Source organism: Carlito syrichta, unplaced genomic scaffold (assembly GCF_000164805.1).
Source record: "Carlito syrichta isolate Samal-C Ts95f unplaced genomic scaffold, Tarsius_syrichta-2.0.1 Scaffold302452, whole genome shotgun sequence".
NCBI classification, from domain to species: domain Eukaryota; kingdom Metazoa; phylum Chordata; class Mammalia; order Primates; family Tarsiidae; genus Carlito; species Carlito syrichta.
In genome coordinates, this window is record NW_007246548.1 from 55,132 (window position 1) to 69,309 (window position 14,178).

Sequence of the window (14,178 nt, forward strand, 5' to 3'; positions counted from 1 at the left end):
CCAAAAAAAAAAAAAAAAAAAAAAAAAAGTAACAGCTGTTTTATATATACAGCACCTACTGTGTACCAGGTTGGGAACACTTCCTGAGGGTTAGGGAGGAGGGTAGCATGGGTGGGTTTCAGGCAGAGGTATGATAGGATCCACTAAGGCAGATGCTTCTGGCTGCCGGACAAAGAAGAGATGGGGAGAGGCATAGAGGGACAGGGCATGATTCATTTCCATTTCTCAGAACCAAGTGTGAGGTTGGGCAGAGTGAGTGTGTGGTAAACATGTGCTGACTGCGGGAGTAAGATGAGCGAATGAGGTATGTATCCAAAGATGAGCAATGTGTAATGAACTGTCAAGGAGGTAACCAAGCTGATTTAGCAGGGACCCAGGATAACCACAGGGGTGTGGCTGGGACATGGATTTGCATTCTGGGGCCTGATTGGCTGGACCATGAAAGGAGGAAGTTGGAAGCTCACGAGGTCGGTCTGAGGCCTGAGTTCTTCTCTAGACTTCCCCAATGTTATGAGCTGAATTGTATTCTCCTGACATTCATATGTTGAAGCCCTAACTCCTAATATATTCTGTGACTGTATTTAAAGATAGTTTTACAGAGATGATTGAGTTAAAATGAGGTCATTAGGTTGGGCCCTAATCCCATCCGACTAGTGAGTATAAGTAAGTTACTATTTTTTGTTTTTTTTTGAGTTGGAGTCTCACTCTGTCGCCCAGACTGGAGTACAGTGGCCGCTCCCGGCCACTGCAGCCTCGCCTGCTGGGCTCCGGCGATCCTTCCACCTCAGCCTTCCGAGTAGCCGGAATTACAGGCGCGTGCTACCACACCCGGCTAATTTTTTGATTTATTGTAGAGATGAGGTCTCGCTGCCCAGGCGGGTCTTGAACCCGCGGGCTCAGGCGATCCACTTACTTCAGCCTCCCAAAGGCGCGGGATTACAGGCTGAGCCACTGAGCCCGGCTTAAGTTACTCTTATAAGAAGAGGAAATTTGAACACACAAAGAGACACCAGGGATTCACACACACAGAGGACAGGCCCTGTCAGGGCACAGTGAGAAGGCCACCATCTGTGAGCCAAGGAGAGAGGCCTCAGAAGAAATTAAACCTGCCAATACCTTGATTTAGATTTCTAGACTCCAGAGCTATGAGAAAATAAACTTCTAGTGGTATTTTGTTATGGCAGCCCTAGCAAACTAGTACATTCAGCAAACAGTTACAACTTTATTTCCTGGTGAGGATTGATTGTTTTGAGTCAGGTGAATGTTCACAGGAAGGCTACTTAGGACATGAGACACATGTTTAATAGACAGACTTGTGAGTCAGGAAAAAATGTTCTCTAGTTTCACACATGAAGGGCTCTGTGAATGTTTGGAGAAGTGTTTTTGTGAAAACCAAGGGGCCTTTACCATGGTCAGCACTGTCAGTGGGGTAGGATGGAACTCCCTACATGGGGTCTGGCCAGAAGAAAGCCCCTGTCCCAGCATGCTCTAGAGTCTCCTCATTTCCTGTAGGTCTGTTCTACCATGTTTGTGAATTGATCTCAGTGGAGTGGTGTCCCACATTGGTCCAGAGTAGGACAGCCAACATTCTGATTCTCAGATTACATGCCACCATTTCCTAAGGCTGCTGCATCTGTACCCAGCACCCTAGGCAGCATCTCCCTGCCCATGTCCAGAGTTCTCACAGCCTCTGTTGTTACCTACACAGAACCTAAGTGGCAGGGTGAGCAGTTGAAGAGCTCCTGGGTCTTTAGCAGAAAGAATATTTTCTAGGTTGGGGATAATTTCCAGGTAGTTTAGACAGTTCCTGCTGTGAAAACACCTTTGTTCCTAGAGCTTTGGCTGAGTCATTGAACTCCTTCAGGGAGTAGAGTTGCTCCTATGAGATGGATCAAGAACAACATGGGGGACATCTTAGGTATCCCCCCACCAGCTCAATAGTGCCATGCCTCTTCTGGGAAGGATTGCTGAGGACTCAAACTGCATTTTCCCAGAAATCCTGTTACACTCAGGGGTTCTCTCACTGCCTGAAATGGAACAAGCCCTCACCACTTGTGTGGGTCTCCTGTGAGTGTGCAGGAGGATGTCCTGTTTTAGAATGTTGAGGGGAAGTTCTCACCTTGAAGCAGAAAAGAGGGTGCTGTGATAACCCCAGAAACAGAAGACTTCACTCAGAAAAGTGGGACCTGCCAGGCATGGGGAGGGGTAGAAGGAGTCAGAGTAAGTACCAAAGGGAAGGACAGTTTCTGGGCCTGAGCCCCCTGTCTGAGGAAAGATGTTCTGTCTACCAACTGGTCCTGCACCTTGCCCTGCTCTCCCTTGCTTGACTCCTGAAACCACTCACACAGTGTTTATACTCAAGCTATGTTTTTTGGGGTTTTTTTTGAGTTGGAGTCTCACTCTGTCACCCAGGCTGTGCAGTGGCACGCTCCTGGTCACCGCAGCCTTGACCTGCTGGGCTCCAACGATCCTTCTGCCTCAGCCTTCCAAGTAGCTGGAACTACAGGCGCACGCTACCACACCTGGCTAATTTTTTGATTTATTGTAGAGATGAGGTCTAGCCAAGTTGCCCAGGTGGGTCTCGAACCTGCAGGCTCAGGCAATCCACTCACCTCAGTCTCCCAAAGCATGGGATTACAGACTAAGCCACCGAGTCTGGCTTCGTGCTATGTTTTCAATGGCAACGAAGAAGCCCACAAAGCTTGACTGACCCCAGAATCACTTGCTTTAGGTCACCATGGCCTCTAATCTAGCCTCAAAGTCTGGAAGCCTTGGCATAGTGTTGGTCATGTGGTATGCATTCAGTAAATGGTCCTTGAATAAATTGGAGAATGACAAATGCTGGCATGCATGCAACAAACATGACTCTATCCTGGGAGTTCCTGATCACAGTGGGACAGTTAGTTAGGTTCTCCAGAAAAGCAGAACCAACAGAAGGAATATATATATACACATGTATGTGTGTGTGTATATATATATGTGTGTATGCATATATATAATATATATACACATATATATATTTCCCATCAAAAATATATATGTGTATATTATAAGGTATTATGCAGTTATGGAGGTTAAGAAGGCCCATGATTTGCTATTTGCAAACTGGAGAGCCAGAAAAGTTGGTGGTGTAGTTAGAAGGCTGTAGAACTGGCAGTGTAGACTGCAGCCTGAGTCTGAAGGCCTGAGAATCAGGAGTTGCCGAGGGTAGGAGAAGACCAATGTCTCAGCTCAAGCAGTCAAGCAGAGAGCCAATTCAACCTTTCTCTGCCTTTTGTTTATTCAGGCCTTCAACAGATTGTATGATGCTCAACCACACTGAGGAGGGCCATCTGCCTTACTTAGTCCATCAATTCATATGCTAAGTTCTTCCAGAAACACCCTCACAGACATACTCAGAAGTAATATTTAATCAGATATCCAGGCATCCTGTTGTCCAGTCAAGATGACAAACAAAATTAACCATCACGGATCCCCTCTGGGTGAAGGCTCAAGATACCAGTTTGAGATAATCCCCAACTATCCTGCTCCCCACCCTGAATAACTAAGGGGACAGTGCTCTCCAGACAACCTCATCCTTTCAGAAGTCCTACAGATAACCCACAAGAAACGCATGGCTGTGCTGCCCTGGGGCAGGGGTAGTAGGCTGGATGAGGATCTGGGTTTCAGAATCAAATGGATGCGTATGATTTGCCCCCCACCTCCCCAGGCAAAGTGAGAACAGTGCCCTTGAGGGTGAGAAGTACACTGCAGGAGGAAAAGAAGAGAAGGGAACAGGGTTCAAGCCCCAATCTCTGCCCTCATGTGTGGTCTGGTACATAGCATCCACACTCTCCCCTTTCTCCTCCCTGGAGTTAGGGTTCCTATGTTGAGGGTCTCCAGCCTTACCAAACAGGTTTTATATCCTCCCAGGTCTCCCAAATCTTCCACCCAGAACATGCCACATATTTCTGAAGGTCCTTTTGTCAAAAAGCATTGGCCTGGGAATATCAAGGTGGTTCCTGATCAGTGAAACCACCCACACAGTGTTTATACTCATTTATAGATGAAATGGGCTCCCATAGGACCCTTTCATAGACTATTAGATGTAGGCAGCTGTGCTCATCAGGAAGGAAAGATAAACATGAGGATCAACAGTTGCATCTTAAGTTGCTAGAAAAGGTAAAAACAATAGCCCAAGGGAAACAGAAAAAGATAGAAAGGCAGAATTTTTTTTTTTGAGTTGAAGTCTCACTCTGTCGCTCAGACTGGAATGCAGTGGCATGCTCCCGGCCACTGCAGGCTCGACCTGCTGGGCTCCGGCGATCCTTTCACTCAGCCTTCCAAGTAACTGGAACTACAGGTATGTGCTACCATGCCCAACTAGTTTTTTGATTTATTGTAGAGATGAGGTCTCGCCAAGTTGCCCAGGTGGGTCTCGAACCCGCAGGCTCAGGCAATTCACTCACCTCGGCCTCCCAAAGCACGGGATTACAGACTGAGCCACTGTAAATAAATATATTTTTATTTTTGTAGAGACATGGTCTCCTATGTTGAATAGGCTGGACATGAACAGAAATTTTTAATTGTATCAAAAATTGATAAATCAAAGATTGGTTATTTGCAAAAATGAATAAAATTTGATAAACCAATGGAAAATTCACTATAGATATATGTATATATATATCTAGAGAGAGCAATAATAAGAAACCCTAGGCCATGTTTTGAGCCAGTTCAGTGGTAGGAGAGGAGCTAGGTGACACAGTGCTGGAGGACAAAAGGGGAAGAAGTGGGAACGTTTATAAACAAATGTTTATTTCCTCTTCTGGATTTCACTTGGGTTTATGGGTGTCAGGAATGACTCTGGGCTCCTGTGGCTATGGTCTGAGGCCACAGCCATTGTACAACATGAAGGTCGTTACAGAGGGTTGCTGACTGATTCACTGACTGAATAAACTCTGGCTCAAAAGGCAGCTGACTTCCCAGCTCCAGTTCCAGAGAAAGGAGACTACTGATTGTCTATGAGGCGAGGGCTTCAGACAGTAGTCAGGCTTGGGGCAAAGCATGCATTGAGCAGTATAACTAAAGCAGCGTGGTTATCAGTGTGTCAGTTATGAGTCCAAGGGACTTATACTGCTCTTGCCTGGCATTTCCTAACTCCTACTCAAGTTTCATGATGGAGTAAATGTCTTCTCCAGGAATCCTTCCCTAGCTAACTTCAGCTGAGTAGGTAGGTGCTAAACCTGGTGCCCCATGTCCTTGGGCATTTTTCTACTAAAGTACCTATCCCACTACATTTTCAAAAACCTCTTTTTTTTTTGAGTTGGAGTCTCACTCTGTCACCCAGACTGGAGTGCAGTGGCTGCTGCCGGCCACCGCAGCCTCGACCTGCTGGGCTCCGGCGATCCTTCCGCCTCAGCCTTCCAAGTAGCCGGAATTACAGGCATGCGCTACCACGCCCGGCTGATTTTTTGATTTATTGTAGAGATGAGGTCTCACTGCCCAGGCGGGTCTCGAACCCGTGGGCTCAGACAATCCACTCACCTCAGCCTCCCAAAGGCACAGGATTACAGGCTGAGCCACCGAGCCCGGCTCAAAAACCTCTTTTATGTCTTATTTTTATTATGAAAAATTTCCAACATATATAACATATACAAAAATATCCAGAATAGGATAACAAAGCCCATGTATCTGACACCCAGTTTAACAGCTACCAACTTACAAACAATTTTCATTTATATTACCTCTCATCTCAGCTTATTTTGAAACAAATTCCAAACTTCACATCATTTTTTTTTTTTGGAGTTGTGTTCTCACTTGCCTAGGCTGGAGTGCAGTAGCATGCTCACAGTCACTGCAGCCTCGACCTTCGGGGCTCAGGTGATCCTTCCACCTCAGCCTTTCAAGTAGCTGGAACCACAGGTGCAGACTACCATGTCTGGCTAATTTTTTTTTTTTTTTACTTATTGTCTCTATGGTGCCCAGCTGGTCTTGAACCCCTGAGCTCAGGCAATCCTCTTGCCTCAGCCTCCCAAAGTGCTCGGAATGCAGGCTTGAGCCACTGTGCCTGACCACTTCACATCATTTTATCAATAAATACTTCATTAAACTATCCTAAAAGATAGAGGTGCTTCTTTAAAAAAGTATAACCATAATCCCATTATCACAAAATTAACTATTCCTTAATGTCATCAGATATCCAATGTTTGTATCTCTCTGATCATCCCATCATGTTCTGATAGCTAGTCTTTTAATTGTCTACTCAACTAGACCTGACCAGGGACATAGGCTGCCCTATAAGTGCCTCAGCCCTTATCCATCACTGCCCTAAGGACTGATACACCTGAGTTTAGACACCCAGGTGAAAAAAGCTACTACTTATAGGTAAGCAAAGACACTGAGTACCTGGGTGGAAGGAGACTCCTTCCCCTACTATAACATGAAGAACTGTCCTTGGCATGGATGCTGGCCAAGCCTAGCCAGGTGCTCAGAGCCTCAACTTCAACTCATTCAGGGAACCTTTCCATCCAAGTACTAACCAGGCCATACCCTGCTTAGTTTCCAAGATCAGATGAGAGCAGGCATGTTCAGGGTGTTACAGTCATCTCCTCTGCCAGAATCGCCAGGGTCAGGACACAAAGATTTGGGGGAAGTGCCTTCTGAACATTTGATGTGTTGCCCTTCCTGAAACCAAGTGGCCTGACCAGAATGGAACCACACTGGGCATAGTAGGATGCCTGATACTCTGCACCACTCTGCGAGCCCTAGGAGAGAAAGGTCAATGCCAACCACCAAAGAGAACTCAACATGAGGTCTGCTTTGTGACAGAGAGGCACCAAAACAGACAACACTGTTCACAGAAAGGGGACCAGTCCTTTGCTGGACTGTCCTAAAGGCTCAGTTCAGGAACTATCCCCTCGGAGAGGCTTTTCCTGATTCCTCTGTCCACTCCTCCCTGGGCAACAGTAAGTGGCCCTCTGACCTCCTAGGATTGTTACCCTGAGCAATCATGGGAGCTCAGTGCCAGGCTGACCCCAGAACAGACACCAGTGGCTGTGAAAGAAATCTACCATGGGCCCCTTTGCAGAGCCTCTTGCCCATGCAGCCTGCACACAACACTAACTGTTAGGGTTGATACAGGGCCAAAGGCTGCCGGATGGCAACCTATGGTTTCCTCCTGCTGCTAGAAGGATTTCCTCAGGCATCCTTCTGGTCAGAGTAGTCTGTGTGAAATTGGGCTGCAAACCGCAAATATCCCTTCAAACTCTTCCTGCAGGCTTGGACCAGCCTGATTTGTGCATTTGGGCCTCAAAGCTGGTTTGGCCTGCATCCTTTTCTCAGATGGGCACGTGTGTGACAAACAGCCCACCAGAGGGGTGAGGGAAGGCGGGGGCAGGTGGGATCATGTGTGTTCTGCCATCTCCACAAAAGGCAGTCTTCACTCCAGCCTCGTGATGATGAGATCAGGCACAGACAGCAGCCTGAAAACACTGGGCGGAAGGGAGCAGCCATTAGCACTAATGAGGCAGGTGGCCTGAAAGCTTTTTACTCCGAAGCGGCTTGTCCACCCAGGGAACAGTTCGTTCTGCTTCCTTGGCTTCCAGGAACCCTAGGCAGAAAGGGGTTTGGGGGTAGGATTAGGAGTGGGTGGGGGGTCTTGGAGAAACCTGGAGGAAGAAGGGGAGTGGAGGCATGACCAGGGATGCAGTCAGGAGGGCCTGATATTGCCTGGGTGGGCTTCTCCCTTCCCCTCTACTCCCAAAGAAACCCAGGTCTGGTTCTGCATTCTACTGCTGCTCCACAGTGACCACTGACTCAACACCCCCTTTAATGCCCTTGACCCAAGTTCCTGGAAGCAAAGGAAACAATGTGGCACATAGGGTCTGAGTATCTCCGGGGCCACAAATTAAATTAAGCTTTCAGGGCCGCCTGCCTTGTTATTACTAATGGTTTCAGTCTGGCCCATCTCCTAAGTCCTTGTCTTGTGGAAATTTGGGGGCCCTGGGCATCCTACCTTGTTCCCAAACTGATTGGCTCCTAGAGACCTCACCCCAGATTGGACATGGGCAAATTGGAGATGGAGAAAACTCAGGTTCCAGGGAATGAGGTCTGAACTGTGCCCCCACCCTCCTGGAGAGCCCTGCATGCCCCGGCTGCAGGCAGCAGTCACGTGCAGGCCCTTCATTAGGCCGTGCCATATAAGCCGAGGGCACTGAGCGGCTGGAAACTCTCTAGCAAGGGTCCAGCAAGCAGAGGTAAGTCCTCAGGTTGGGCTGGGACTCCTACTCTCTAGGGAGCCTCTACCTGGGCATGTAGGGGGTAATCTAAGGATGAGTAGGGAACTAAGTGGTGGGTCTTCCTGCTAAACCAGGCCATGCTGACTGCAGTGCTGCTGACCTGTGTCCTGCTATTGGCACTGCCCGTTATGCAGGGGGCCCAGATGGGCTTGGCCCCCCTAGAGGGCATCAGAAGGCCTGACCAGGCCTTGTTCCCAGAGCTCTCAGGTCAGTGTGGGCAAGAGTGGGACTGGGTGGGACCTGAACATCCTCCAGCCACAAACCTTCTCCTGTTATAAGCCCTCCTTCTCCTTTCCCCAGTTCCAGCAGTGGAAGGTGGGTGCTTTGTACATGGAGGGGGGTGGGGGTCCTGCCCTCACATCCTCTGTTCTAGGTCTGCGCCTTCCAGCCCCACTGAAGAAGACATCTGCAGAACAAGCAGAAGAAGCTCTGTTGCAGGAGGCCGAGGCTTTGGCAGAGGTAACTTCTCAGGGAAAGGGGCAAGGAGGCAGCCCTTGGGAGGAGGCATCAGGTACAACCCCCTCTTCCCAGCTCCAGAGTTCCTCAATAGGGTCGACACCGCAGACCCTACGTTCCCCACGCTCCACTGCTATTCTGCAGGGATTGACAGGTGAGATTCTTGGACCTATCTTTGGAGACTCATGCCCACATTACTGCTTCCCTGCCCCTGCAGGTGCTAGACGCGCAGGACCGTGAGCCCCGCTCCCCGCGTCGCTGCGTACGGCTGCACGAATCCTGCCTGGGACAGCAGGTACCGTGCTGCGACCCGTGCGCCACATGCTACTGCCGCTTCTTCAATGCCTTCTGCTACTGCCGAAAGCTGGGTACTGCCATGAACCCCTGCAGCCGCACCTAGCTGGCCGATGTCGGGGTCGGGGTTGGGGCAGGGAAACGCGAATAAAGGATGGGACTAACCCCAAAGTTGTGGTTATTTCGAACGTGGTCGTCAAAGGTAGGGAGTGTTCATGGGAGGATCGGGAGTGTGGCCAAGCCAAGAAACTGCACACACCCTTACCCCAGGGCCTAGGTTATCCTAACATCTGAGGCACATACACAGGCGCTTTTAGGGTGCCGTCGGAGAAAGCGGAGGAGAGCTGGACTCCGGTCCTCGAGAATCTAAACACGGGGAAAGCGAGGCGCAGCGCGACACCGGGGCTGTAATTCCCGCTAGCGAATAAGCATTAGGCTCCGGAACCTGCTTGCGGCTACTTCGACACGTGACCTTTCAGCAAAGCCGGCTCCTCACCAGACCTTGGTTCCCCTTTCGGGGGAGGCTCACTCAGCAGTCTAGAATCTTTCCAAGCATGAGAAGCACAGTTCACTCCCATCTTTACCCCGTCGGCCCCGGCAGTGCCAGGCGCATCAAACCCCTGAATGCTAGAGAGGGCCCAATAGAATCCCCGCGACCACAGGCGTCACTGCGTGGCCGGCCTCAAACACCCAAGTCGCTCTCACGCCAGAGCGCAAAACGCCCTCCTCGCCTCAGTGCGCAGGCGCCGGGGGTGGGGGGGGCGTCTCCAGCCTACGCCTGCGCAACGCTTCCGCACGAAACCACCCGGAAGCCGGGCGTCTCTCAGAGCTGCGCGGGTTGTGGTCACGTGAGGCGCCTGTGCGTCACCTGACGTGTCTGACAGTCCGCTGCGGACGCCGGGTCAGCTGATCTGGGAGTCGCGCAGGGTGCCGGCAGGTCGGGGTTCTCCGGTCTCGCCACCCCCGTCGCAGCCATGTCGTTCTTCCCGGAGCTTTACTTCAACGTGGACAATGGCTACTTGGAGGGGCTGGTGCGCGGCCTGAAGGCTGGGGTGCTCAGCCAGGCGGACTACCTCAACCTAGTGCAGTGCGAGACGCTCGAGGGTGAGCCCCGGGGTCGAACGGAGGGGCCTTGAAAAGCTAGGATGGAGGCGGGCCAGGGCCTTGAGGGCTCCGAGGTTTGGGCCGGGAAACCGAAAGCAGGGGCGTCTTGAAGGGCTTCTCTGGGAATCCGGGGGCTGATGGCGGGCGCGCGGGAATGGGATCTCTCTCTAGCTGCGACGCTGGCCCAAGCGCAGACAAGGCTTTAACCTTTGTTGTTCGCCTCTGCTTGGGCCGCCACTTTTTCCATTAGGCTCGTGTAATTTGAAAGGAGGGGTTCTCTCAGGAGTCGTCGGCCGGTGCGAGGTGTGGCTATACAAGCCTCTTTACCCAGACGTAGCCAGAGAGCTGTCCTAAGGCAACGCTTAGGGAAGCTAAGCGGAAAAGCCCTCTACCCCCCTCCCCAAGACATTTGGGATTATTGTGTCTTCGCGTTGGCCTGGGGTGGGGGTTAGCCATCCTGGGGAATTGCTGAGCCAGTTTAGCGAGGGTTTCCTCCAAACTCTGAACCGCTGGGTGGGCAGTCTTTTCTGAAGGCAGTGTTTGGGAGAGCAAGAATGACCCTGCCAATCTGGAAATTCATGTCCAAATATTTGGCCATTAAATCCCACCCACTTCAGTGAGGCAAGGGGGAGGGAGGGAATAATGCCTGTTGGAACACGGCTTCTTAACACAAGAGTGATGAGAAGCTGAGCTCCCCTTCTCAGCACACAGCTTAAAAGTGGGGTTACTCCCGGAAGCACAGCTGCAACAGATGTACTGAGTTAGAGATGTTCTTAATTCCAGTCTTCGCCTCCTCCGTTCCCAGGTAGTAGTAAAGGGCAGGGTGACTGGGATATGAATTTCCATCCCTGACCCCCAAGTGAGATCGTTGAGCAGAAATGCTGATAACTTTTGGTTGGTTGCTGAAGAGGAAAGATGGCCAGATGATTCACCTACTGGAGAAAATTTTCTCATCAAAAAATGTCTTGAGGTTTAAAACTAGTGCAAAGAAAAAAATTAGTTTTTGTTTACCTTGCAAACTAGACTGGTAAGGTGAAAATAAATACTCTTAAGATATAAAACTTATTGAAGTTAAAATATAATAATTGTAGATTTTATGATTTTAACATAAATCTGTAAGAAAAGTTGTTTACCTCCTTTATGTGGAGGTAGAGAAGGGGAACAGAACACTTTAGGGTTCTGGGTTATAAGAGTCTGCCAACCATCTGATTGACCTCAGTGTGGAAAAAAGAGGAGAAACAGAGGGAAGCTGCCTGGGACAGGGCCTGACCCACAGTTGGCACTTAATGTAAGTTTGTGGGCTGACTGAGACTTGTGGAAGATCCTTATTTGCCTAAATCTAAAGGCGAACATCATTGGTCATCAGTGGTGTTTGATTGGCTTGTTTCTCTTCTTGACTTTTCCTTGCTTCTGCTGCTGCCTGCTGCCCTGTAGAACTTCTGGGAGCACAGGGTTCCCATCTTCCCAGCAGACCCTCCATCATCCATCATAAATATGCTAGGCCATTCTTCTTATAACACTGCTCAGCACATAGTCCCTCTCGTGGAACACCATCCAGACCTTTAGTATGGCATTCAGGGATTCCTTGCGCTTTTTTGACCCCGTGGGCTCAGGGAAACCTCTTACCTCGGCCTCTCAAAGTGCTAGGATTATAGGCGTGAGCCACTGTGCCCGTCCTCCCCCTTGTGTTTTCACACACATTTCTCTCCTTCCCACAAGTCACCTCTCCAGATCTTGGTGCACATAGTGTGGTGGACTTTGGAGTTGGGCAAAACTAGGTTTGAATCCCAGCCCTGCCAACTACTGGATTACCTTAGACAAGTTATTTAACATCTCTGTGACTTGGGTTTTTCATGTGGTGTGTTAACAGCACCTATCTCATAAAGGTTGGGAGATGTCAATACGCTACTACAGGTGAAACAGTCCAGCACCAGAGACAGAATAAGCGCAAGGTAAATGTTAGCTCTTGTTTTCAGTATTATTTGCACCAACTGTTCCCTCTGCTTCCTTGTTATCCTGGTGGCGTCCAGTGATTCCTGCCCTTTAAGGCCCAGCCCGGTACTACCTTATTTGTGGCCTTAATAGGCCAGAATGTTGTTCTCTCCACTCAATCACAACTCCTGTGGTATTTGTTGTGTTTCCTAGAAGTTTCCTTTTTTTTTTTTTGAGTTGGAGTCTCTCTCTGTCACCCAGACTGGAGTGCAGTGGCACACTCACGGCCACCACAGCCTCGACCTGCTGGGCTCTGGCGATCCTTCTGCCTCAGCCTTCCAAGTAGCTGGAACTACAGGCACATGCTACCACACCCAGCTAATTTTTTGATTTATTGTAGAGATGAGGTCTCGCCAAGTTGCCCAGGCGGGTCTCGAACCCACGGGCTCAGGCAATCCACTCATCTCAGCCTTCCAAAGCGCGGGATTACAGGCTGAGCCACCGAGCCCGGCTCCTAGAAGTTTCTTGAAACAGAATTTGGGATTCTTGGAACCTTAGATACTGGGGATGTTCCAGACTTTCTTTCAAGTGCTGGGGATAACCAGGAGTGACCAGACTTGTTCTCTACAGAAAACTTCTCTGCTTCTGGAGGTGACATCAGAGGCTTGGCATCTAGGCTACTATTGCTGGAGGTTTTTGCCTCCCCATCTCTAGGGGAAAGGGGAAGGAGGTGGGAAGGGGAGACCGAGGAGTCTGTTGTCCCCACCTAGATTGTAGATGTGTCGTGAAGTGATGAAGTTTCCAAGGAACAAACATGTTTCAGGTGTTAGAAAGTTTCCAGATGACACAAGGCCTTGGATAGTGTTTATTTGTTCTGTAAAATAGGACAAGTGTAGCCCCTCCACTGCACCCTAGTCTTCTTCCCTGGGTCCCACTCCAGCAGAGCATCTGCTACTGACCTCTTCTCTTAGAACTCAGTCTCTCAGGACTTCTGAAGCTCATGCATCTTCCATTATCCATCTTGCTTGATTACCTCTTCTCAGGAGTATGAGAAAGAAACTGCAGAGGTCATTTCCCTTTGGTGAACTGAGAGAATAGACCTGGGTTGGCACAAAAGCTCTTTCCAGCTTTATCTGGTTGTGTTGAATACCTTCTGGAAGCTGAGTCCTGGTGCTAGGCTTGTGGAAAAGAGGAGGTGGGTCAGAGACATATGAAGATAAATCATATGTTACTATTTTGTTTTTGTTTTTTTGAGTCAAGGTCTCATGCTGACACCTAGTCTGGAGTGCCCTAGCATGATCATGACAGTCACAGCTCATGCAGCCTCGACCTCCTGGGCTCAGGCAATCCTTGTACCTCAGCCTCCTGAGTAGCTGGGACTACAGGCATGTGCCACCATGCCCTGCTATTTTTTTTTTTTTTTTGGTAGAGGTGAGGTTTCTCTATGTTGCCCAGGCTGGTCTTGAACTCCTGGGCTCAAGCAATCCACCTGCCTTGGCCTCTCAAAGTACTGGGATTACTGGTATGAGCCAGTGCTCCCAGCCGACTTTGAATGTTTTCATTCATTCACTATCCCTGTAATGGAGTACCATTTAATGCAAGGTACTGCAATAGGGGCTGAGATACTTCATTAAATGATTTTTATCTTGACACCCACCCCGTGGAGGTGGAGGTCAGTGGAGCAGGAACAAACTCTCAGTGTAGCATGGTGGTTACAATGGTGGGCTTGCTACTTCATGACTCTGTGACCATGAGCAAGGTATGTAACCTCTCTGTTATGAATTTTATTATCTGTAAAATGGTGGTAATAATAACATCTAATGCTTGGGAGTGTAATCCGCATAAAGTGCTTGGTACCTGGGAAGTGCTCAGTCAGTGTGATAGCTAGCGTTATTGTTATGATTATCAAGTATACAAAATAAATATACAACTATATATATATATTTTTTTTTTTTTTTTTTTTTTGAGTTAGAGTCTCACTCTGTTGCCCAGACTGGAGTGCAGTGGCTGCTCCCGGCCACCGCAGCCTCGACCTGCTGGGCTCCGGCGATCCTTTCGCCTCACCCTTCCAAGTAGCCGGAATTACAGGCATGCGCTACCACACCCGGCTGATTTT

At 49.4% G+C, this 14,178-nt stretch overlaps 2 protein-coding genes across 2 annotated transcripts in view; both read left to right on the forward strand.

The window, feature by feature from the left end:
• The first annotated feature begins 8,094 nt into the window (after positions 1-8,094).
• Positions 8,095-9,191, forward strand: AGRP (agouti related neuropeptide). Its single transcript, XM_008056741.2, has 4 exons — positions 8,095-8,234; positions 8,351-8,483; positions 8,650-8,735; positions 8,950-9,191. The coding sequence occupies exons 2-4, from the start codon at positions 8,354-8,356 to the stop codon at positions 9,130-9,132; spliced, it is 399 nt and encodes a 132-aa protein (XP_008054932.1). The 5' UTR covers positions 8,095-8,234; positions 8,351-8,353; the 3' UTR covers positions 9,133-9,191.
• A 658-nt stretch (positions 9,192-9,849) lies between these two features.
• The window catches only part of LOC103259075 (V-type proton ATPase subunit d 1-like), a gene marked incomplete at its 3' end in the record, with an annotated part of 38,226 nt that continues 33,897 nt past the window's right edge, over positions 9,850-14,178 (forward strand). The window contains exon 1 of the mRNA XM_008056742.1: positions 9,850-10,130. Coding sequence (XP_008054933.1) covers positions 10,001-10,130 — 130 coding nt within the window. The remainder of the gene's footprint in view (positions 10,131-14,178) is intronic.